This window comes from Haliotis cracherodii, unplaced genomic scaffold (assembly GCF_022045235.1).
Source record: "Haliotis cracherodii isolate W230 unplaced genomic scaffold, xgHalCrac1.p SCAF_12, whole genome shotgun sequence".
Lineage (NCBI taxonomy): Eukaryota > Metazoa > Mollusca > Gastropoda > Lepetellida > Haliotidae > Haliotis > Haliotis cracherodii.
In genome coordinates, this window is record NW_027266267.1 from 5,775,849 (window position 1) to 5,802,127 (window position 26,279).

At 39.3% G+C, this 26,279-nt stretch overlaps 1 protein-coding gene across 1 annotated transcript in view; it reads right to left on the minus strand.

The window, feature by feature from the left end:
• LOC139457467 (uncharacterized) overlaps positions 1 to 15,573 on the minus strand; it is a 36,496-nt gene extending 20,923 nt beyond the window's left edge. Inside the window, exons 1-3 of the mRNA XM_071238856.1 lie at positions 15,522 to 15,573; positions 1,911 to 1,984; positions 1,671 to 1,748 (exon numbers count right to left, since the gene is read on the minus strand). Coding sequence (XP_071094957.1) covers positions 1,671 to 1,748; positions 1,911 to 1,950 — 118 coding nt within the window. The 5' untranslated portion in view covers positions 1,951 to 1,984; positions 15,522 to 15,573. The remainder of the gene's footprint in view (positions 1 to 1,670; positions 1,749 to 1,910; positions 1,985 to 15,521) is intronic.
• Between the last annotated feature and the right edge of the window lie 10,706 nt (positions 15,574 to 26,279).

A 26,279-nucleotide genomic window follows, 5' to 3' on the forward strand; every position in this document is an offset into this window, starting at 1 on the left:
TTTCGGAGTATTTCAAAAACAAATCTTTGATTATATTTTGAAGAGGATTTTTCCAAGGACTGCCCTTTTTTAAAAACGTGATTTTCCGCGTTCCGCCGACATTTGACATTATAACAATGTATACCCTACAATTAAACCGACAGCTCAGAACAAACCAAATTCAACACTTTTAAGTAATGATAAAATAAAATAGTTTTCATCCTCTGTGTAATCCACTCTGTTGGCTAATCTGCTATGTGCACGAGAGCATGTTACAAATCACATCGCGGCCTCCCCGTACAAACGAATCCAAGCTCGGCACCAATCGATTTCAACACTTTCAAAACAGAAGTCACCGCCAATGCAATCACCCCCGACAGCTAATCCTCTCTGTGCATTTGACCATAACGTCTACTCACATACCAAGCACCGCGCCAGGAAAAGTACCAGACGCCTCAATCGCTTACCCGTCAATATCATTGCAGGGAGAGTATGTACTCCCGCTAACAGTGTGGAATACTAATTAAACATTCCAGTAATGTTACCCGCCACTATATCATTTGTTTTGGAACTTGCAAATACTATTTTACACATACAAAACAATTATAGAACAATACATAGCAATTGTCCCCACTTAACCATCATACGCAAAGACACACAGTGTTCAACTTAAAACACTTCATTTTGCACATATATAATAATTATACACGAATGCATAACAATTATCTCCCTTTACCAATATATACAAAGAAAACAAATTTGGATACATTATATATAAAAAATTGTATATTTTTGTATATGTCATATATACAAACATGTATATTTTTGTATATATCATCATTCCAATCTTGTATATGCTTTGGAAATATCATCTTTCCAAAGCATATACAAGCTTGTATAGATGGGGTTTTTTTTGCAGTGTAGATAGGGCGAGTTGGTATTGGATCATTGCACCGAGCAATGCCACTGATTTCATATAATCGCCTACACTGTTTTTATATTGACGATTTAAATAAACAGTCTGTGGCGTGTTTATTTGTGACCTATTAATTTATAAGAATTGACTTCAATATAATTTTGTATTTGTGGAAGAATAAACGTACAAACCACATTTCGTCTATGGACACATTGTGCTCATCAGATTGTACGCATATGCCTCCATAAACTCAAAGAATATTAAGTCTTAAGTTGGTTGCTTTGTTGTTTAACGTCGCACTCAGCAATATTCCAGCTATATGACGGCGGTCTGTAAATAACCCGGACCAGACAATCCAGTGATTGACATCATGAGTATTGATCTACACAATTGTGATCGATGACATGCATCAACCAAGTCAGTGAGCCTGACCACCCGATCCCGTAAGTCGCCTTTTACGACAAGCAGAGTCACCTTTTACGTCAAGCATGGGTTGCTGAAGACCTATTCTACCCCGGAATCTTCACGGGTCAGACCAATCTTAAGAATAAAGCGACAAAACTCTTTCCATAACTAATAGAAATCTCTACATAAAGCAGAGTCGATTGCACAATTCCGAATATATCATGAGCATGTGTTTATGAATTATTATCAAATATTAATGATACCAACTGCTCGCGAAAAAGTGATCATATCCTGCCCCACCGGTGACACCCGTCACAAACACATGCAAAGGCAAGTCTATTTTTTAAAATGATGTTTAAAAATAACTTACATGATTGTTGTACACTCCGATGTAAACCGTTATTGACTGTAACTCCGAGAATTACCAATGCTGTCAGTATGGCCGCACCTGCAATTAACAAAGTAAATGTATGACAGTTCAATCTCTCAAAAAAAGAATGAAGAAAAAAAACAAACGAAAAAACAAATATACTTTCAACCTCTTCTCAAGACTTTCATGTCAGGAAATCCAATGGATAAGGTAGATTTGAATCCATAGGATAGAACCTACCCACAAATATTCGTATCTTCCGATCGGTGAGCCACCTCATAATGTGTTTGTTATCTTTTCGTCCTGGAAATGACCTGTGAACGAAAAAAGAGGTTGCGCGTTATCCCTATTCATCAACACAGGGGTAATTGTCCTGAGACTTGCCTATCTCACCACACACGTCATATGGAGTACACCGAAATAAAGATGTTGTGTTCTAGGACATGTGACACAATGTGTCTATCTTACATGTGTGGACAACTAACTGGAACAAAAGTCAATGTGTACACAGATCGTAGTTTTACAGGGCATACACAGGTCATATTTACACAGGTCGTACACAGATCATAGTTACACAGGTCATATTTACACAAGTCGTACACAGATCATAGTTACACAGGTCATATACAGATCATAGTTACACAGGTCATACACAGATCACAGTCACATAGGTCATACACAGATCATAGTTACACAGGTCATACACAGATCATAGTTACACAGGTCATACACAGATCATAGTTACACAGGTCATACACAGGTCATATTTACACAGGTCGTACACAGATCATAGTTACACAGGTCATATACAGATCATAGTTACACAGGTCATACACAGATCACAGTCACATAGGTCATACACAGATCATAGTTACACTGGTCATACACAGATCATAGTCACACAGGTCATACACAGATCACAGTCTAATAGGTCATACACAGATCATAGTCACACAGGTCATACACAGATCATAGTTACACTGGTCATACACAGATCACAGTCTAATAGGTCATACACAGATCATAGTTACACTGGTCATACACAGATCACAGTCTAATAGGTCATACACAGATCATAGTTACACAGGTCATACACAGATCACAGTCACATAGGTCATACACAGATCATAGTTACACTGGTCATACACAGATCATAGTTACACTGGTCATACACAGATCATAGTTACACTGGTCATACACAGGTCATACACAGATCACAGTCTAATAGGTCATACACAGGTCATAGTTACACAGTAACAATAAACAAGGTCAATCCGTACTAATTACCTAGTGACGCACGTAACAACGACTGTCAATAGGGAAAATGGTGAAAAAAAATTGAAATAGATTTTAATAAAACATTATTGTACTAAATAACTTGCAAAAGCGGTGCCTAAAATTGTTTGACCCTGTTATGTGTGTTGTAAACTGACGAATAGCAAGTTATATTACCGGTATGAAACTGAGAACTGAGATACCAAGTACAACCTGCATTCACACACGGAAGCAATATACTTGTGTGTATGCCCTCTCCTCTAAAAAATGTATCACAAAAGTATTTGCATTGTAATAAATATAGTAATGATAAAACTTGGTAATTTGGTAGATCTCCGACAGATATGATTTTCATTTTTTTTACACCTTTGATTGATACGGATTACGTACCTGTAGTCTAGTCACTGTCTCTAATGTATCTGCTTGTAAGAAATTTCAAATGTCTTGTTGTAGCACTGTTCCTAAAATAAGGCAGTTTCTTTTATCGGGTATAAATAGTTGATTCGTCTTGTCACGCAGTCATTTTTACTTGATCGAATGATTTCCACAAACAATTACGGCAGAGAGTTTTGTATTTTATTATATACATGTATAGTTAATTGTAGAAGATGCTTACATAACTGTATCTCAGAACGTGAAACTGATAACATTCAAACATGTAATTAGTACTCAGTTAATTGTTTCATATAATTTCCTGCGTATTCCTTTTTGAACAAAAAGCCTACATGTATACTGATATCGGTATCCACTGTTAAAAGGGTATTAGTGCAGTCAGCCAAGGTAAATGGAGAGACAATAACAAGGTGATTAATTATAGTGTGTTGCAGAATATGCGGTATAGGTGTAGTCATTTATACACATACACATTACACATATACAGATGAAATACACGATATGATGCAGTGCAAGAACAAATTAAAATACGGTTTATATTAAAAATAATTATACGATTTTGGATTGAATTAGCATGTTCAAATTTTCAGGCCAACACATGTATCCACAAAAATATACATGTACAGGCTAGGTATTTGCCCACAGCAACACCTGCATAACTGTTTATTCACGCGTGGTGTGGCAGATTGTAATTGTAATTTCATATTTTTTTCAAATCGAGTAATACCTCATACCTCGGCGACAATGATGTTATAGAAGAAGATCTCAACCCCTGTTCATATGATAACTCGACTCTCAACAGAGATATTACTTTAGAAGAAATACGCTCAGCTATCTCGTGACTGAAGCGTAATAAATCCTCAGGCCTTGACTTAATTGAAAATGCTTATTTGATTGATTCAATTGATATTCTGGGTGACTTTTACGTTTCATTTTTTAATTTGATTTTATCCACTGGTGTTATCCCTGACTCTTGGTTGACGGGAGTGATCGCCCAATATATAAGAAAAAAGGTGACTCTCTTGATCCGAACTCTTACAGGCCCATTACCATTCTGAGCTGCTTAGGAAAGTTATTTACTTGTCTTTTGAATTCCAGATTAAATAGTTACTTAGAATCAAATGAAATTCTTAGCTCATCACAGGCTGGCTTTCGAGAAAATATGTCAACACTTGATAATATATTCATCTTAAATATGCTAAATCAGTATTTCAAAAAATCAAAACGAAAACTTTTTTGTGCTTTTATCGATTTCACAAAATCATTCGACAGTATTTGGAGAGTAGGCCTATGGTACAAGATGTTATCATACAATATAGAGGGGAGATTTCTCAAGTTAGTGAAAAACATGTACAGTTATATAAAATCTTGCGTTATGGTTGATAACCAAATTTCTAACTTCTTTAATAGTTATTCCGGGGTTCGACAAGGAGAAAATCTCTCTCCATTATTATTTTCGATTTTTCTCAATGATTTAGATGTATATCTTGAGAGCAAAGTTTGTAGGAGCGTTGACATCAGTTGTGTTCATGATGATTATGTGTATATGTGTATTAAATTCTTTATTTTGTTGTACGCAGATGATGCGATACTTTTAGGTGAATCCCAGAAAGATCTCCAAAATTCTCTTGATGTGTTGAAAAAATACTGCGATGTGTGGAAACTCAATGTTAACATTGCCAAAACTAAGATTGTTATATTTGGAGGAGGCGTGGGTAAAAAATCTAAATTATCCTTTCAATTTGATTCTAAACCAATTGAAATTGTAGATAATTATACATATCTAGGTATCAACTTTCATCGCAATAGGAGATTTAATACCGCAATAAACGATTTACTGTCTAGCTCTAAAAAGGCCATGTTTGCACTCCTGAAAAAATCAAGAAACCTCAATCTAGCACTTGATACTGTAATCCAATTGTTTGATATCTTAATACTACCTATAGCCTTGTATGGATGTGAAATATGGGGTTGTGAAAATGTTATAAACATTGAAAAATATCACCTTAAATTTCTAAAGTTTGCTACTGGGTTGCGATCATCAACTCCTAACTTTATGGTTTACGGTGAACTTGGACGTTTTCCTGTGAACATTACAATTGCTAAAAGAATGATTTCATTTTGGTATAATTTAGAAACCATATCTTCTCCTTTCAAGTTGTCATCACGCATCCTTAAACTGTTCAAATTAGATCACACCCTCAATATTAGTAATAGTAACGTATGGATATCTCACATAAAAAGTATTTTAAACAGTTGTGGCTTGACATATGAATTTGATAATCCTGGTTGCGTTTGTAAACAGTGGCTTGTCTCTATGGTAGAAACAGTACTTAAAGATCATTTCATACAACAATGGAGGGATGATATAGATAAAAGTTCAAAAGGTAATTACTATAAATTGTTCAAAGATCTACCGTCGTTTGAAAAATACCTCCTGCTACCTGATTATTTCTCTCGACCCATTATGTCATTTCGGACATCGAATCATTATTTACCTGTAGTGACAGGCCGCTGGAAAAATATACCAAGAATCAATAGAAATTGTAACCTATGTAGCTCACCGGCGATAGCCGACGAGTTTCATTATTTATTTAAATGCTCCTTTTTTGATACCACGAGATCACATTATATTCCAATTTATCTTTGTAAATGGCCGAATCTCGCAAAGCTCAAAGTTTGGTTTACCTCAAATAATTGCTTAATCGTGAAAAATATCTCCAGATTTATAAGAATTATTAATAATGCTGTCAGAAGATGAGTACAACACTATAATCTACAACTTACCAAGTGATCACTACAATTTATTGTTTATGTTATAACTTTATTTGTATTGTTCCTGTACCACCTATGGTGGTTTGTTGGAATAAAACATTGATTGATTGATTGATTGATTGATTGACAGCAAGTATTGTAGAATCACCCGTAAATAAGGCCGACACTGTAATTAGACATACGTACTAATGAGAATATGAGAATTATCATAAGAAGGCTGTTACGTTTTTCTTAACTATTACCATTTTCATAACAAAAGTGACAATGCAGTTTAAAGTTGCTTTAGTGTCACAATATTCACTCATGTTTTCCTCAATCGCATTGAAACATAATTCCCACTTGTCAGTTCGACACTGATTGTAATTAAATAATTATTTCGAGATTTCGTTAGAATGTAAGATATTCAGCCAAACGTTATGCACTGAAAGACGAATAGTTTCTCTCCATTAAAATACGCGCACGCGTACCTGTATATTGCACACCTAGTGTCACGTAATTGCACAGTATGATGTATCAACGACACATAAAATGGGAAATGAAATAGAAACTAACTAAAATTAATGTTTTGGAAAATAACTCCAATGAATTGGAGTACACGCACATGAATTCGTATGATAAACTGCCAAAACGTTTTGAGAGGTAAGGCCGGGTTCATTAAAGATCGCTACAATATGTAAAACAGGTGAAATTTGTAGAACTAAAGGAAACATCCAACCAAATGCCCTTTTTAAATAGTAATGTCATGACATAAAATAAAGTATATTTCACATGAAACAATATACTTTGCACACAGTTAGTTGATGCTTTAAAGGGACTGACGAAAACATGGGCGAAATATTTTAATAACGCCGTAAAATAGTTGAATCATGTGTCATGCTTGTAGACACACCTTTATGTATTTGCGAAACTAAAACTATTAAGCAAAGGAACATATTCTCGCCCATGGGCCAAACTTTCTCGTCTAGAGCGAAATATTTCAATAACGCCGTAAAATAGTTGAATTAAGTTAAAATTTGTTAAATTATGTGACATGAAACTTCTAAGAACACCTTTATGTATATGCGACACTAAAACACAAGTTTTGAGCAAAGGGAAATATTCTCGCCCATGGGCCTGCCCCTGGGCAAAACCTTTTCTCGCCCATGGGCGAAATATTGCAATAAATCTGTAAAATAGCTGAATTGAGTAAAATTGAGTTACATTTTGTGCCATGAAAATGGTAAGAACACCTGCATGTATTTGCGAAACAAAAACATAAGTTTAAAGTAAAGGAAAATAGTCTCGCCCATGGGCAAAACCCTTTTCTCGCCCATGGGCGAAATATTTCAATATCGCTATAAATCGTTGAATTAAGTTAAAATGAGTTACATTTTGTGTCATGATACTTGAATGAATACATTAAATGTATTTGCGAAACAAAATCATGAGTTTTAAGTAAAGGAACATATTCTCGCCCATGGGCCCAACCTTTTTCTCGCCCATGGGCAAAATATTTCAATATCGCTATAAAATCGTTGAATAAAGTTAAAATTAGTTAATTTTTGTGTCATGATACTTGAATGAATACATTAAATGTATTTGCGAAACAAAATCAAGAGTTTTAAGTAAAGGAACATATTCTCGCCCATGGGCCTACCCATGGGCCACACCTTCGCCCATGGGCAGGCCCATGGGCGACATAGTCTAAATATTGAGTTTTTGAACCATTTTTTTTTCATTTTTTCTTCCTTGGTATGTTCCCATGAAAACGGCATGTTTAATTTTGTAAATACCTTTAACCGAGACTGGGCAAAGACCATAGAGTTTCTGGACTTTTGGGTTTCCAGAATTAAAATTGGACGTGTTAAAAATTTATAATCTCCCTCTCAGTTTGAGAAGAACCGTTATAACGACATATCCTATACAATCTGCCTGTCCTCACCTATAATAAAAAAAAATTATAACAAAAACATATCGGCAGATTGCTATACAAAATTCAACCCAAGGTCCACCAAAAACCAAACTCATATTCAAATGAAAGGAAAATTGAAATTGCCACCCCACGCCTCAGACTCGGTCACAAAAAGCACAATGACAAGGTTTGTTCATCTTAGCAATCAGGCTGAAACCATTGATCACGTGCCACTAGAATGTCAAGACCATGCCCCAGTCCGGGCTAGGTTAAAACAAGAATTGCAGTTAGATCCGCTATCTGTCATAGATCTCCTAAAGCCAAGAGATGCAATAGCGAAGGCCAAGCTAACCCTATTTCTGAGAGATGGACAGCTGCTCGAACGCATATAAACAGAGCAGCCAAGGATAAAAATAAAATCATATCAATATAAGAAAATAGAAATCATATCAATACAAAAACAGAAATTATGTGAATACCAAACTCACAATAGATATGTGTACCCTACTCACACACAGGAGTCCCAAAGAGGGACAGGTCAGCGTGACCTCTTAAACGCTTAATGCAACAACAACATATTACATTCCATATATGTTGGGGGGATATCAAAGGCGCCGCCCAGCAGACACAAACAGTGTCGTCCCTTTCGCTTGAACAACCACAATATTTTCCCCACCTTGTCAGTTAAAATTATGCCATCGGTACACAAATAACGTTGATGTGGTGTCAGTTTGAAAGGGGTTTGAATCATGTCCGTCACTGGCCACAGAAATCCTTAAAGTATAGTAACATTCTAGTGATGGATACAACTCTCGTCAACAACGGCTATCAATATGTCTACTTCAGCTACCATACAATCATCCCTGTCGTTTAACAATCTTTTTTTTAAAGTATGAATTGTAAAAACTCCGTAACCATACTGACGTATGTCGTATACAGTCCTCTTATTTGATAAAACACAGTGTAACGGTTCAGGGGGTGCTTATTGGGGTAGAGCTTTGGGTAGCGAATCGTGAATCACGCCAAATACCACCAACCACACAATTTTAATTATTCAACTTATCAAGAACAATTTCACAATTACAAAAACACAATAATATTTATTACATTACAAGAATATAATTTAATCGTTTTTATTATTTCATTCAGGTAAGAAAATATACAAGAAATACGTGAATGACAACTCACATCTCTCTCTCGCCTCAGAATTGTTCATTGTCAACAAAGTGACGTCATACCCGAAGTAGTCTCTCGCACGAGGATACGGTCGGTGGACGTAGGGAAATTGCATTCCTCCAGTGACAGAAATTATATTACTTCGTGTCACGGCTATGTAGTAATATACAATGCATTTAGATGGACTAGATGCAATTTTGTAGCCATACAAGGTAGATTTAAGCCATTATGCTACAAGAAGTAGTTTCGTGGAACAGACTCACGAATATAGGTGACGTCACCCGAACTATCAAGTTGCCAAATCGAAACAGGTGATTTAGAACTTGGTTTTAGAAATTTAGATTTTGGTTTTGCACATTAAACAAACGGTCAGTAAGATCAGTGGTGATATACGTTAATTCGTGTAGCAATAACGTATATCTTTACGTTTGTATTCTATATCGCATACATCATGTACAATATGATAAATCTGACTGTCAACCGACATATACAAAAGGCTTGTACATTACACACAGTAAGATAAATGGTCGAACAACTGGACGTCACATTCCTTATGTGAGCCGACTGTCCTGTTTGTGAACATACCCCTTATCATTAGATTCAAGGACATATAAAATCAATTCTAAGAGCTTACAGAAATAAATACAAATGATTTGGTTGGTTGGTTGGTTGTTTAACGCGGAACACAGCAATATTCCAGCTATATGTCGCTATATAAGTGCAATAATCTTGGACGCGACGTTAACCCAATTTCACCTCGTGTTGTTGCATGTTGTTGCATTAGGTGTTTAAGAGGTCGCCTTCTGCCTAGGCAATTTCGGCTGACCTGTCCCTCTTTGGGACTCCTGTGTGTGAGAAGGGTTCACATATCTATTGTGATTTCGGTGTTCACATAATTTCTGTTTTTGCATTGATATGATTTCTATTTTCTTATATTGATATGATTTCATTTTTATCCTTGGCTGCTCTGTTTATATACGTTCGAGCAGCTGTCCATCTCTCAGAAATAGAGTTAGTTTGGCCTTCGCTATTGCATCTCTTGGCTTTAGGAGATCTATGACAGATAGCGGATCTAACTGCAATTCTTGTTTTAACCTAGCCCGGGCTGGGTCATGGTCTTGACATTCTAGTAACAGGTGGTCAATGGTTTCAGCCTGATTGCAAGATGAGCAAACCTTGTCATAGTGCTTTTTGTGACCAAGTCTGAGGCGTGAGATAGCAGTTTCAATTTTCCTTTCATTTGAGTATGAGTTTGGCTTTTGTTGGACCTTGGGTTGAATTTTGTATAGCCATCTGCCGATCTTACTTGCGTCCCATTGGGCTTGCCATCTTTTTGCTATGGAGGCTTTGCTTTTGCTTTTTATCTCTAGTTTACTAAAGGGAATAAGCTGTATATCCGCTTTGTCTAGAGCTAGCTTCGCCAGTGAGTCTGCTTTTTCATTTCCATGAATATCTATGTGAGAGGGGATCCAACACAGCTCCACCTGTTGCCCTTGGTCCGATAGTTTTGTATATTCGTATAGAATATTGTTGACTGTGTTTGGCCTGGAGTTTGAGTTTCTCCCACTGATGGCCTGAAGTGCACTTAGCGAGTCTGATAGGACGACTGCCTTTGCTTCCGGGAGTTCCGGTATGAGTTTGAGTGCATGATGAATTGCCTCCAATTCAGCCGTGAATACTGACTGACCATCAGGCAAGCGAACTGAATGTGCTTGGGGTTTGGAGCTGTGGATATGGATTCCGTAACCAGCACTGTTGTTGATAGGATTCTTGGATCCATCAGTGTATATATGGGCCCAGCTGTCCCAGGTAGTTTGAATTTTAGTGATAGCTACTGATCGTAGAAGGGTTGGGTTTTCTCTTTTAGTGACTTCTGATGTTAAAGCAGTGTCAACTTTGGGAGTTTGTAAAGTCCAGGGAGGGTGTAAACCTTTGTAGTGACTTTCTGGAGGCTGAATGTCATCGCAATTGTGACTTCGAATGAGTTCACGCACTAATATCCCAGATGGCTTTAGTGAGGCATTTTTTCGAGCTAGGGCTTCATCTCGAGCGTTTTTGTCTTGCCATATCATTTTAACCAAAGGGTTTGATGTTCGTCCCCAGAACGATAATATTGCCTGCTCTCTTCTTAGTTTCAATGGGAGTTCTCCTGTTTCTACTTGTAGTGCTTCTAGTGAGGTGCCTGTCGCTGCGCCTGTGGCCAGCATTAGGGCTTTGTATTGTATTCTGTCTAGGCGCCTCAAGACAGTATTTGATGCTGAGTGAAAAGCCTCACAACCATAGTCAATTTTTAATCTGATAAGAGCTTTGTAGAGGTCCAGCTGAGTGTCCCTCGATGTGCCCAAAGATGTGCCTGAAATTGCCCGTAATACGTTCAGGTCTTTTTGACATCTGTTTTCCACATATTCTATATGCTTGCGCCAAGTGAGGTGTTGATCAAGGATAACTCCAAGAAATATTGCAGATTTTTCGAATTTGATAGGTTTGCCTTTTATGGAGACACGGGGTATCATAGCATCTTTCCCCCGGCGTTTGAATAGAACTCCAACCGTTTTTTCACTTGAAAGGGTGAATCCCCATTTATTGCACCATTGATCTACTCCGTCCAGGGCTGACTGGAGTTTTTTTCTGATTTGTGAGATATCTCTGTGCTTTACCCATATTGCTCCGTCATCAGCGAACTTAGAAGTTTGGGTAGGAGAGTTGACATGGTCAAAAAGATCATTGATCATGATATTAAACAGGGTTGGGCTTATGATGCTGCCTTGTGGCGTGCCATTGTCCAGTGCCATAGGATTGTTCCCTATTTTAACTGATAGCGACCTGTCTTGCAGGAAGCTGTCTATGAAGTTTGCCATGTTCCCTTCAACTCCATTTTGTGATAGTTTTGAGAGGAGTCCGTCATGCCATACCATATCGAAGGCTTTGCTGAAGTCCAGAAATACTGCGGCTAGGTATTGTCTGTTTAATTGGGCTTTTTTTATTTCATTTTCCAGTCTTAGAATATGATCTAGACACGAGTGTCCCTTCCTGAAGCCACTTTGGTCAGGTTTTATGTGATTGCCAGTTTCAAGATGATGCATGAGCCTTTTTGTAACCATGGCTTCCATGGCTTTGCACATGTTTGAGGTGAGTGAGATCGGTCGATAAGAGTTTGGTAGGGCTTCTTCTTTCCCTTGCTTTAGCAGCGGGATAACCGCAGCATGTTTCCATGCTTTTGGGACTTCTCCTTTGGACCATATCGTGTTATACAACTCAGTGAGTAAGCCTTTGGTTTGATCAGGTAGGTTTTTCAATATCTCGTAGCTGATTGTGCCTTTTCTATGTTGTATCGCATCATCAAACTCTGTCACCGTAAATGGTATATTGTATACCAGATGCGTGCTTTGCGGCCGTTTTGAGATCTTAGGCATAAGCATTTTTTCCTGTTTGAATTCTTCGCTGCAATTTGTGTTGCTGCTGACAGATGAGAAGTGCTCAGCTAGAATGTTGGCCTTTTCTTTGACTGTATGGGCGTTGGCTAACTTGGGAATTTTTGTGGGTTTCCGCTTACCCCTGATTGCGTGTATTTTGCTCCAGACTGTTTTAGCATTTGTTTTCTCATTAAGGGATTTGCAGAATGTCTGCCATGACTCTTTTTTAGAATCGTTTATGAGTTGTCTTACTGTCGTCCTGGCTGCTCGGACTTGGGCAAAGGCTGATTTATCCCTTTTTGACCTATTTAGGGCTTTCTTTCTCACTCTCCTAGCTTTTGCTATTTCCCTGTTCCACCACGGTACCGGCGTTTTGCCAGTTTTGTGGTCTTTTTTTGGAATTGATTTTTCAGCTACGGCAATAATTGCTGAGGTGAGATTTTGGCAAAAAAGGTCAGGATCATCCGAGGCAATTTCTGAGGACTTGAATGATAAACATTCCTTCCTGAATTTAGGCCACTCAGCCTTTGCATAGTCCCATGTGGGCTGAGGATCGGGCTGTTCCTCTAATTGTGGTGGGCTACCTATGTAGGTGAGTATAGGAAGGTGATCGCTTCCCCAAGTGTCGTCATGGACTTGCCATTGGCAATGTGAGGCGAGGTGTTTGGTGGCAATTGTAAGATCAATTGAACTCCACGTGTTGTGGACTTGGTCATAACGTGTGTGACTGCCGTTGTTCAGAGTTATGAGATTGTCGTCCTCAACCCATTTCTCTACCATTTTGCCGTATTTGCATGAATCATTCCTGTCTTCCCAAAGAGGGCAGTGGGCATTAAAGTCACCAAGGATTATCCCATTTTTGCCTACTATTTGAGCTAGTCTTGTTAACTCTTCCATGTTCGTTTCATGGGTAACCCTGTGATATATGTTAGCTATGCGTAATTCGTTGCCATTTGCCAGTTTTAGGGAGATTGCTTGGGTTTCAAGGTTTCCTACGTTTGCTTCAATATTCTTGGAGGTACAGCTGTCGTGGACAAGGGTGATTAGTCCTCCTCCCTTGTTGCCAGGCATAAGTCTTTTTCTGTCTTTTCTATATTGGGTGTACCCAGGTAGTGTGAATTTGGCTTTTTCACTAAATTTAGTCTCCTGTATTAGAATGACATGAGGCTTGATCACCTTTTTTTTGACGAGTGCAGTCAGTTCATTGCCGTGGCTCTTAAGGCCATTTGCGTTCCACTGTAGTAAAAGCAAGTCCATGATAATTTATACATGAGCGCTTATTGAGTTTTAGGGCATACCCTATTTAGGAACTGTTTCTTTGTTCCTTTGTATTTCATTATTTTGGAAGCCAGTTTGAGGATACAGGTGGCTTTGGCTTTGACACTCATTTTTCTGCTTGTAATTTGGATCAATGCCGTTGCAATGAACTCTACAACTTTGTTTGTGTTCTGAGTCTTTTGTTTACCATGAGCTGGTGTTTTCTGAGCCTGACTGATTCGTTTGCTGTGTTCCTCAGTTTGAGGATTAGAAGGCATGGGGTTTGATTGGGGAGCTTGGGTCTTTTTCCCCTTGCGTTTTGCAGTGGCTTTGTGCCTGTGAGCAGGCGGATCAGTGCTCACAGATTCGATTGTTTGCTCAGTGCTCACAGATTCGATTGTTTGCTCAGTAGAGTGATCAGTAGTCGCTTGGGTTTTTTCGACCTCATTGGGTTGAATAGATTTGGATTCAGATTGCTGAGTAGGTATTTTATTTATACGTTTGCTGATGAGCAAGCGTTTAGGACATTTCGGCGCCAAGGATCAATGACCCTCTTTCCTGCAGTTTGTACACCATGTGTTGCAGTTTTCTTTGCAAGAAACTCGGGAACAGTTTTTGCACTTGGATGGCTGGTTACATGATGTTTTCGTATGTCCATAGAGCATACAGTTTGTGCATTGGGTTGGCCTTTTCCTGTATGGCATTGTTTCTATGTCCTTACCACCTAGATTAAGGTGGCCGGGGACTGACTGTCCAAGTAATGTGAGTATCACTACTCGTGTGTTGTTTGTGCCCATTGATTTGATCCTGAATGCCGACAGGAATGTAGGTTGGGTGACTTTCTTTTGAGCTTGACAGACAATTTGATAAAGCTCGTCGTCATTAATTTTTTTGTCAAGATGTACCGCACATCTGACATTGCTAAGCCACTTTGGGGTATCCCATTTTAGTTTGATCCCGTTTATGCTTTTGGGCATATCAATTGACTCTGTGAGGTTGTCCCCGACAACAACATACCCTCTTCCACACTTATTTATTCAAATAATATTTTTGTGCTTCAGCTCTTTGGCAATATCTTGAGCTGTTAGGATCTTATTAAGATCTTGGGAGAAGTCTGCGCTAAAGACTACATTTTTCCATTTGGTTTGTGGTCTTCTATTTTGCTGTGTCTTTGATTCTGATGAGACCATTTTTTGTCTTTTCTGTACCATTTTAGCCTTAGGTGGGCTAGATTGAGGCTGTTTGCGTTTAAGCATGCCTTGAGCCCATAGGGCACTATAATCGATATTTTCTTTGTTTTTAGTTCCTGAGAACGTGAATCTGTCCTGAAAACGGTCAGGGACATTTAGCGCGGCTTGACTATAAGTCAAGTTGGCTGTTTTTTTGGCAGTTTTTCTGGTGACCAGAGTGAAGGGATTCCCTTCATTTGGGTTGGGCTGACCCATTCGAGAACTGGGCTGGTTCTCTTGAGAGTTGGGCGAACTCTCAACAATTGTAACTTATGGACATAAGTCCGCCATCTCCATTTCCAAGTTCATATTTGTCAGTCCCAGGGGCCTGGGTGATTGACAACCGTGCAGTTTAAGCTGGTGAGCGAACCGAGCTTGGTAGGCTCGGAGGGTTGTGTACAGTACGGGACCTGTGGCACAACTGAATTTCACCTCACCTCACCTCAGTGGTATATAACTGGTCGCCAGAAGGTAGATTTGGTTGATCCGGTTGATCCAGGCGGACCCGAAGTTGATTGGCTGATCCAAGTCACGTGGTCAGATAGGATGACTCATGCATCAACAGCACGTCACAGGTGAGGGGGAATTAAAGGTTTGTGTTTATAAGGCAGAAAAGAATTCATAAGAAAACAAAAGTAATTAGGGTTATGAACAGAGCTATGTGTATAGCGTGCTGCCCTAAATAGACAGACCGTACCCGTCAGCCCAGTTTGAATTGAGCCTGCTTGACAACTCACGTCACATATCAGTGCTGGAATCATCTAATCAAGAACAGTGTGACATAGACAATACTTTTAACCTATTTCAAGAAACTGTTTTAAGTGAAATGTACAATGTACTTCCAACGAAGCGTGTTTTATCTTCCTATGTAAACTCTAAACGGAAAAAAACGAAGAAGGCGTGGTGGACAGAGACTCTGGCTGAGCTATGGAACGATATATGTAAAGCGGGTTACATCCCATTAGTAAGACATCCCATTAGTGAGACACCCATTGTAAGACAGTGGAGTAGGTGGGATTAATTAAACAAACACAGCCAGTCTACCCACTTAACAATGGTCACAGCCATTGATTAGCGGATTAATTAATAAGAGTAGGCCATTAATTCTGTTTGAATATTCTCAGGAAATAAATGAGTTAGGAGCTTGTAGGAGCTTACTCAAAAAGTTGAGATGCATGTTTTGTTAAAACTTACTTATTACACATATAAATTCCCCCTAGTCTGTGAACAATTCATGCACAATCATGGCAGGTTTGCCGCAGGTTGAGTTCATTAGCAGTCAAAGAGGTACTCTCCAGGTCCTCTTTCAGGGATATCTCCACTACAAAACAAAGTAAGACAAACTGGTACTCATTGGCGATGTACCGTTAAGACCTGCATTGGCAAATGTACAACAGTTGGAAATTTTGTTAGAAATTTCACTGTACACAAGCACCCACCAGCTATATTTCCCTCCTTCAGCTCAGTCGGCGTGTTTCGGGGTGTTTCTTCCAGTGGATCCGACGAGCTGCTGCCTTGCCTCTGCTGCCTCTTCAACAGGTTCAGGATGCATGGATTGACTCCACGAACCAGTCTCCCGATGTACCGAATGCTGACGAATTCAACGACTACATAGTCACAAACTGGGTGGATTATGAAGCCAGATTCCCTCTTTTGCTGTGGAACCATCACTAGACATTCGGCCCAAGGACCAACAACAACCTGGACGGTTTCCACAGTCGCCTCAATGCATCACTGTATCATCGTCATCCTAATCTCTACAGGTTCATCGAGATCATCAAGAAGATTTAGAAATCTGAGAAGACCAAGTTATCTCAGTTAGACCTAGGTGCAGCTCCACCAGCAAGAAAGCGTGTGTACAAGGAGATTGACAATCGACTTTCCAGACTGAAGGATCAGCTATCCCAGGGTGTCAAGACACCACTCCAGTTCTTGGATGCTGTTGGCAAACTTCTGAAGATGGATTAAGGTTGTGTCAGTGTGACAACCTCGATGTGAACTGTGATGTGAACTGTGATATTAACTTTAACTGAACTCTAAGAGGCGAATATGTTAAAACAATGGATTTCAGGGATGAATGAATTAAAATGTTGAATGAAATAATGTAAAAGAGGGTATCAAGCATCTTGAGTCATTTCTTTTGTCTATAATAAGACAAGTCCATTTTCACGATAGGTGTTTATTACCTGATTATCATGTGCAACCAGGTATGAGATTGTTTTAAGTTTTAAGGTGTCTCACAACTGGGCTGTCTTACTAATGGGAGGAGACCGTAGAGCGGAACGCACTTGGTGTAAATCCCGTGGTCCAAGACGTGTTAGTCTGAAAGCCATATACGTGCAGAAACGTTCAGTGTTTGATAAAGCGGTTAAACGTGCTAAACGTGAATACAGAAACAAGACTATTAGAGAGATAGAGGACATGTGTGATCGGGGACAAGAGAGTTTTGGAAAAAGATTGGAAGAGTTGGGGTTGGGAATGAAAGAAGGAAACAGATTCCTATCGAAGTAGTTACAGAGGATGGAAGGGTTGTAAGAGACAGAGAGGCTGTGTTAAACACATGGACACAAGCGTACTGCGCACTTCTCAACACTAACTCTAGCAGCACCGAGGAGGAAGTTGTGCACCAAAGTGACGTCACTGACATTAACCCCCATCTTAATAAGGAAATAAAGCTACAGGAGATACACCATGTCATGATGCAAGCAAAGAAAGCTAAGGCTCCGGAAATGATGGTATACCTGTGGACGTTTTGAAAAATGAAGAAAGTCTTAAGTTTTTATACAGAACTTTTAACTTGTGTTTTCTTACTGGTAAAGTTCCAACCGACTGGTCAAAAGGAATCATTAACCCCATATCAGCAACAGATGACCCACGTAATCCACTCTCATATAGAGGCATAACGCTTGCCAACTCATCTTATAAATTGTATTGTGGAGTTTTAAGCAATAGATTGACAGAACATGTGGAAGGGGCTAATATTTTATGTGATGAATAAAACGGTTTTAGAAGAGGACGATCAACTACAGAGCACATTTCTACTGAGACATCCATAATAGAGACTCGTAAGAGTATGGGGAAACAAACCTTTGCTGCTTTCGTGGACTTCAAGAACGCTTACGATTGTATTGATCGAGGTATTCTATTTAGTAAATTGAGTGACATCGGGATCCGGGGGAATATGTTTAATGCTATTGTCTCACTGTATCGGAATGTTCAGGCTTGTATGCGGATAAACGGGTCGTTTACGTCTTGGTTTAACGTCAAGAGTGGTCTACGCCAGGGATGCCTACTTTCTCCACTGTTATTCAACCTGTACATCAATGACCTCATAACTACGCTGAATGCCTTAGAAGTTGGTGTAACTGTTGACGATGAATGCATTTGTGTTCTGGCTTACGCTGACGACATTATTCTTCTGGCTGAGAGTGAACAAGACTTAAATATACTTCTTAACGGGCTTGGGCAGTGGTGTACGACAAACAAGATGTCAATTAATCCCAACAAATCGAAGATTGTGCATTTCCGGAGCCAGGCAGTGACAAGAACGAATAGTTTATTGCAGTGTAGAGGCATTAATTTTGAAATAGTGGAGAGTTACTGTTACCTCGGGCTGTTACTAACAGAACATCTGGACTACACTCGGATGGGGAATGCCGTGGCAAGTGCTGCAAGTCGTGCTCTGGGACTTCTCATATCAAAGAGCAAGATTCTAGGAGGGAGTACAAAACATTTACCAAGCTGTATGACTCCATGGTGTGGGCAACAACAGACTATGGAGCTGTGATATGGGGAGCTCATCACATTCCAGCTATCAGCACCGTATATAACAGGGCCATGAAGTATTTTATGGGAGTGAGGAAGTCAACCCCAAACAGCGCTGTATCAGGGGACATGGGATGGGAGCCACCGGTTGTACGGCTATGGAGAAGTGTAGTAAGGTATTACAAGCGATTATGCACGTGAATCCGGACAGACTTATATTTAAAGTGTTCAAGTGGGCAAACTCAGCGGCGTCATTAGGCACACGTTACTGGAATCTCCGTGTCCACAAGAAACTACGAAGTTTACAGTTAGACCATTTTATCCCTATTGGAAACACTTTTTATATACACTTTTTAACGAGTACGGTTGGAGAGAAGATAAAGCAGAACCTCATACAGGAATGGAGTAAGTCAGTCAGACAGGAGAAAAGTAGACATGGAACAGGAAAGAACAAGCTCCGACTTTATCGACATTTTAAGACAAGTTTTGAAGTTGAACGGTATTTGTAGTTTCCCCTACCCCGGTCTCACCGCCGTGCTATAGTTCTATTCCGCTGTGGTGTTGCCCCGCTCCGTGTTGAGACAGGTCGCTACAATAATATACCATTGAATGAACGGGTGTGTTTTAACTGTCATGAATGCGTGGAGGATGAAAGCCATGTTTTATTTCATTGTCCTTTATATAAAAACATTACTGATAGCCTTTTAACTATATGTGCGAATCTCTGTGATACTTTTCAAGTTTTATCTGATGTTGATAAGTTCTCTTTTATTATGTCCAATGATGATTTGTTGTTTCTAACGGCCAAAACCTGCAAACTTTTACTTGAAAAACGCAAGAATATTTTATATAATGCTTAGATTTACCTTCGTGATATATTTTACCACTTATAAATTCTACTTGTATTTTTTTTTTATGTTACCTCGTCTCTCATAACTCATATTGAGTGGTTCTGTACTTTTATCTATGTTCTATGTATATATGTATGTAGTATGTTTTACAGAAGTGACACGTAAATAAACAATTGTCTGTTGCGTGTCGTGGTTAGAACCGTAATTGATCTATTGAAAGGTGTCATACATTCGTGTTCGGATATAGTAACAACATCTACACGCACATACTTTCCTACATCATTACAAATGTATTAAATACCGGATACGTTTAATAGACACCAACGAAAGAAAGGTTTAATGAGGGGAATGCCCATATATATATATATATATATATCTCCTCTCTGAAATAACTCCCTTATAAAATAACAAATGTACAACACATCTTCCCTAACATATCATAAATACGGGACACTGGTCACACAATTTATGAATGGGAAGCTTCAGGCGAGGCTGGTATGTTGACATTAATTGTTACGCCGGGGTTTGTTGACATTGTTATGGGCGGTCGGTCTCTGCTATACATTAAGCTATGAATAAACCTGCTTCGACATATGTTTCCAATAAAACATTTCTCTCGTCAAACAATTTTCCATGATAAACTCTGTTCTCTCTTCGAATTATTGTAAACATGAAAATGTCCTATAGATTGCTTCCATCACTTTCCCAACAAACCTAGCTTCGTGTCGTCACACTGGTACATGTACTTATCAGTTTTCTATCTATTTTCAAAATAGCACGTTCTGAAGTAAAACTGTGCACATCATGTTACACGGTTAAAATTCTTATTTGTCATCGCGTTAAATGGAAACGCTAGCATTGAAACATCAACTATGCAAGTCGGGACGTGGCTGAATAATTCTTTACAAATGGTTCACAATAGTACGCAGCGCGGGTGATTCGAGATCCGTCTGCCTTCAGCGTTATAGTCAATGCAGGGTGACATGACTAGCTCGTTGTTGCGCGCTAAATGTAATTTAACGACACTGCTAGCTTACTGATTGTGTAATGTGTATTTCTTCTATGTCTTTTTTTTCCATACAGGTTGTCTTGTAGACCATATAAGATGGATTTGATCCAGCTAGACGTACAAACAGAATTAATGGCCTACTCTTATTAATTAATCCGCTAATCATGGGCTGTGACCATTGTTAAGTGGGTAGACTGGCTGTGTTTGTTTAATTAATCCCACCTACTCCACTGTCTTACAATGGGTGTCTCACTAATGGGATGTCTTACTAATGGGATGTAACCCGCTCTACATATATCGTTCCATGGCATTCAATGGAATGCCAATGGCCTCGCCGGCCATGGTTCTGAACTCAAAGCTAAATTCAAAATAGATAAAGGTCCCCATGTAGCTTGTATTCAAGAAACCAAATTCTCACATAAAACTAAATTCAACCTACCAAATTATAACGCAGTGAGAACCGACAGGTCCAAAACCATGCCAGGCAGAACAGGAGGAGGTCTAATCATCTACGTTAGAGAGGATATTAACTACGAGGAAGTTAAAGTAAACACTCCTAATCTAGAAGCTAATGGAATCCAAGTCACCATCAATAACCAAAAAATAAAAATCATTAACATCTATCACTCAACACTAAAACCAATTAAAGATACAGACCTAGATGTCCTTTACCAATTAGGAAATAAATCAACCATCTTCCTAGGAGACTTCAATGCCCATCATCCTACCTGGGGCATTGCAGATAAACTAGACAACCATGGACAACTAATATCAGAGTGGATCGAAAAAAATGACCTAATACTATTAAACAATAACCAACCAACTAGATACGACAAAACCCACCACACCATGTCGGCTATCGACTTAACAATGTGTACGCCAGACTTAGCACAAAGTCTGATGTGGGACGTCCACCCAGTACCTCTAGGCAGCGACCACTTTCCCATAAATATAACCCTAGGAAATATAAAAATACCAAATCAAACCCCTAAACAGGAACCTAAATTTCAGTACAAAAACGCCAACTGGGACCAATTCCAAGAATTATGCAACGAAGCTAATCTAAACGATTTAGAAACAACAGACCCCGAAACATTCTGTCAAAACCTAACTAACTTCATAATCAACGCAGCCAAATCCGCAATCCCCTTCAAATCATCCAACCCAGGAAAACCCACTGTCCCTTGGTGGAATGAGGAAATAGAGCTAACTAGACTAAAACGCAAATCAGCTTTCAACAGAGCTAAACGAGACCCCTCTCATCTCAAAACAGCTCATGAACTTAACCACCAAGTGCAAAACCTAGTTAAAACTGCTAAAACCAAAAACTGGAAAAAATTCTGTGAGGAGCTAAATCACCACACCGACGCTAGGAAGGTGTGGCGCATAATTCACGCCATCCGAGGCATCAAACGGCACAAAAAAAGCCCCAATATAAACAACTCAACTAACCCCACCCAAAAGGCCAACAACCTAGCCAAACACTTCTCTAAAGTTAGCAGCAACAGTAACTTCAGTAAGAAATTCCAAGATAAACTAAATAAAGAAACCAAATTCTCCAAAGAAAACAGACAAGACAACCTAGAAATAAATCAACCTTACACCATAGAAGAACTAAATCACGTACTAAACAATAGAAAAAAAGGAACAGCCCCTGGCCTAGACCTCACCTCTTACCAAATAATCAAACACTTACCTACCAAACTACTCCAAACTTTACTTAAACTATACAACCTAGTCTACCTAAACGGACAGGTCCCATCCTCATGGAAGGAAGCTCTAGTAATCCCAATACCTAAACCAAATAAACCAGCAGATCAGGCAAACTCCTATAGGCCCATCTCCTTAACCTCAAATCTCTGCAAAATAATGGAACTTATGACTAAAAATAGGCTACAGCACTACCTAGACCAAAACAACATCATAAATCCTGACCAAAGCGGCTTCACTCCTGGCCGATCAACTCTCGATAACCTTGCCCGACTAGAACAGGATATAAAAACAGGACAGCTAAACAAGCAATACACCATAGGCATATTCCTCGACTTCTCTAAAGCTTTCGATATGGTATGGCACCACGGGCTAATACAAAAACTAAAAAAAATAGGACTAAAAGGTCAAATAATAAACTTCATCCAAGATTTCCTAAACAATCGCAAAATTACCGTGGGTATAGACCATACACTATCGGACCAGTGTCCCTTAGAAAATGGCACTCCCCAGGGCAGCATCCTCAGCCCAACCCTCTTCAATATAATGATAAATGATCTATTCGAGGGATTATCCCCTAAACTAAACACTTCAAAATTCGCGGATGACGGAGCCCTATGGATCCGCACTAAAAGCATTAAAATGGCAGAAAACTTAATCCAAAAATCTCTAAATAAAATACAACAATGGGCAGACAAATGGGGCTTCTCCCTTAACTCAGATAAAACAACAGGAGTAGTATTCAAACATAAAAACATGAAACCTGCCTACCCAATCCTCCAGCTAAACAACCAAACAATCAAATTCCAAAAACAAACCAAATTCTTAGGACTTATTTTCGATCAACACCTCACCTGGGAGGCTCACGTCCAAAACCTAAAAACTAGATGCAGCAAAGACCTTAACACATTAAGATGTCTCACCGGCTCTAACTGGGGAGCCTCCAAAGATACCCTCCTCTCACTATATACAACACTAATTAGATCAAAACTAGACTACGGCTGTGCCATATACAATACCCTAAACAACTCTCTTTCTAAAAAACTTGACTCAATACAATATCAGGCTCTCAAACTAATTACACGCACTCAACATGGCACCTCCTACACCTCACTTCAGGCCCTTACAGGAGAAATGCCACTAAATCTACGCAGGGAACATCTAAGCCTTAACTTCTGGGCCGCGTCCCAAACAAACCCTCTCATCCAAAACCTAATTAACCAAAACATTAGCCCAAGAAACCAAGCTCTAGCTCGCAAACACCCCTTACTCACCCCAATATCCCAAAGAATAACTAACTACCTCAATGAACACCAAACTCAAAATCTTAAACAAAACTGCAAAAAATCAAATATCTTCACCCCTAAACTCAAAATACCCAAAATAGACACAACGCTAGCTAACCAAATAAATAAACAAACCGACCCAAACATAGCTAAAACCACCACACTTGCATACATACACGAAAATTGGCCAAATTGGTGTCACATATACACTGACGGATCTTCAGACCCGATCTCCAACCACACAGGCTTCGGAGTCCATACCACACAACCAGTTATATCCACACAATCTTACCGACTCCCTAACAACCAATCTATATTCACGGCCGAACTTATGGGCATGGCCTCAGCCCTGCATAACCAACAATCTAAAAACAACAAAAAAATCCTAATTCTCACTGACTCCCTTAGTGGACTACAAAACAAAAATACCAAAAAACGACCTAAATTAATAAACCAAATACTTAAAAGCTCCAACGACCTAACAAAAGCAGGCAAACAAATAACCTTCTTGTGGATCCCCGCCCACGTAGGAATTTACGGCAATGAAAGCGCCGATAAAGCAGCTAAATTATCTCTCAAAATACCAGAAATAAGCCTAAACCTACCCATCTCAAAATCAGAAATTAAAAGTGTAAACAAACAAAAAATAACCAAAAAATGGCATAATCAATATCAAAACTCAAATAGCCAAATCAAAAAGTGCTCAGAAAACCACTAGCCAAACCTAAAATCCTACACCCCTCTAAAAAAATTGACAGATTAATTACAAAACTCCAAACAGGACACACCAACCTAAATAACCACCTAAAACAACTTAAAAGACACACTACAGGCAACTGCCCACACTGCAAACAGCCCGAAACCACAGAACACGCACTCATTCACTGCACCCACTATCAAACACACAGAACCACACTACAAACCGCCCTCAATCTAAATAAAGTTCCTACTCTAGATGAAATACTAAACCCTCAAAATAAACTAGAAAATTTCAAGGCCCTAGGCGTATTCCTAATCAAAACAGACCTAATTAAGCGCATCTAAAAATTAATTAATCTACCAATTCAAAATCCAATAAACATACAAACACCCACCTCACCCGGCTCCCTTAGTTCCCTCCTCCACCCACCTCGGCATTTATTCCAAATTTAAAAATTTCAAAAAATCAATATAAGCAACCCCTAAAAGCCCCCTCTTGGGTTGCACACACCACTTTCACCCTTCTCGGAATACACTAAATGGTCCGACCAGGCCCGTGTGCGAAATACGCTGTAGTCGGAAAGCGCACGTTAAATCTTTTATATCAGTCAGTCAGCCAGAGTCTCTGTCCACCACGCCTGGGTGACTTTCTTTTGAGCTTGACAGACAATTTGATAAAGCTCGTCGTCATTAATTTTTTTGTCAAGATGTACCGCACATCTGACATTGCTAAGCCACTTTGGGGTATCCCATTTTAGTTTGATCCCGTTTATGCTTTTGGGCATATCAATTGACTCTGTGAGGTTGTCCCCGACAACAACATACCCTCTTCCACACTTATTTATTCGAATAATATTTTTGTGCTTCAGCTCTTTGGCAATATCTTGAGCTCAGAGGATCTTATAAGATCTTGGGAGAAGTCTGCGCTAAAGACTACTTTTTCCCATTTGGTTTGTGGTCTTCTATTTTGCTGTGTCTTTGATTCTGATGAGACCATTTTTTGTCTTTTCTGTACCATTTTAGCCTTAGGTGGGCTAGATTGAGGCTGTTTGCGTTTAAGCATGCCTTGAGCCCATAGGGCACTATAATCGATATTTTCTTTGTTTTTAGTTCCTGAGAACGTGAATCTGTCCTGAAAACGGTCAGGGACATTTAGCGCGGCTTGACTATAAGTCAAGTTGGCTGTTTTTTTGGCAGTTTTCCTGGTGACCAGAGTGAAGGGATTCCCTTCATTTGGGTTGGGCTGACCCATTCGAGAACTGGGCTGGTTCTCTTGAGAGTTGGGCGAACTCTCAACAATTGTAATTTCTGGACATAAGTCCGCCATCTCCATTTCCAAGTTCATATTTGTCAGTCCCAGGGGCCTGGGTGATTGACAACCGTGCAGTTTAAGCTGGTGAGCGAACCGAGCTTGGTAGGCTCGGAGGGTTGTGTACAGTACGGGACCTGTGACACAACTGAATTTCACCTCACCTTACTTACTTACTTACTTACTTACTTACTTACTTACTTACTTACTTACTTACTTACTTACTTACTTACTTACTTACTTACTTACTTACTTACTTACTGACTTACTTACTTACTTACTTACTTACTTACTTACTTACTTTGGAGATTTAACGTGCGCTTTCCGACTGATGCGTATTTCGCACACGGGCCCGGCCAGGCCATTTAATGTGTTTCCGAGAGGGGCGAGGGTGGTCTGTGCAACCCAAGAGGGGGCTTTAGGGGTTGCTTATATAGAATTTGGGAATTTTGAGATTTGGAATAGATGCCGATGGGGTTGGGGAGGAGAACTAAGGGAGCTGGGTATGGTTTGTTTATGTGATTTTGATTTGGTAGGTTATTATGGTTTTAGATGCGTTTTATTAGTTCCG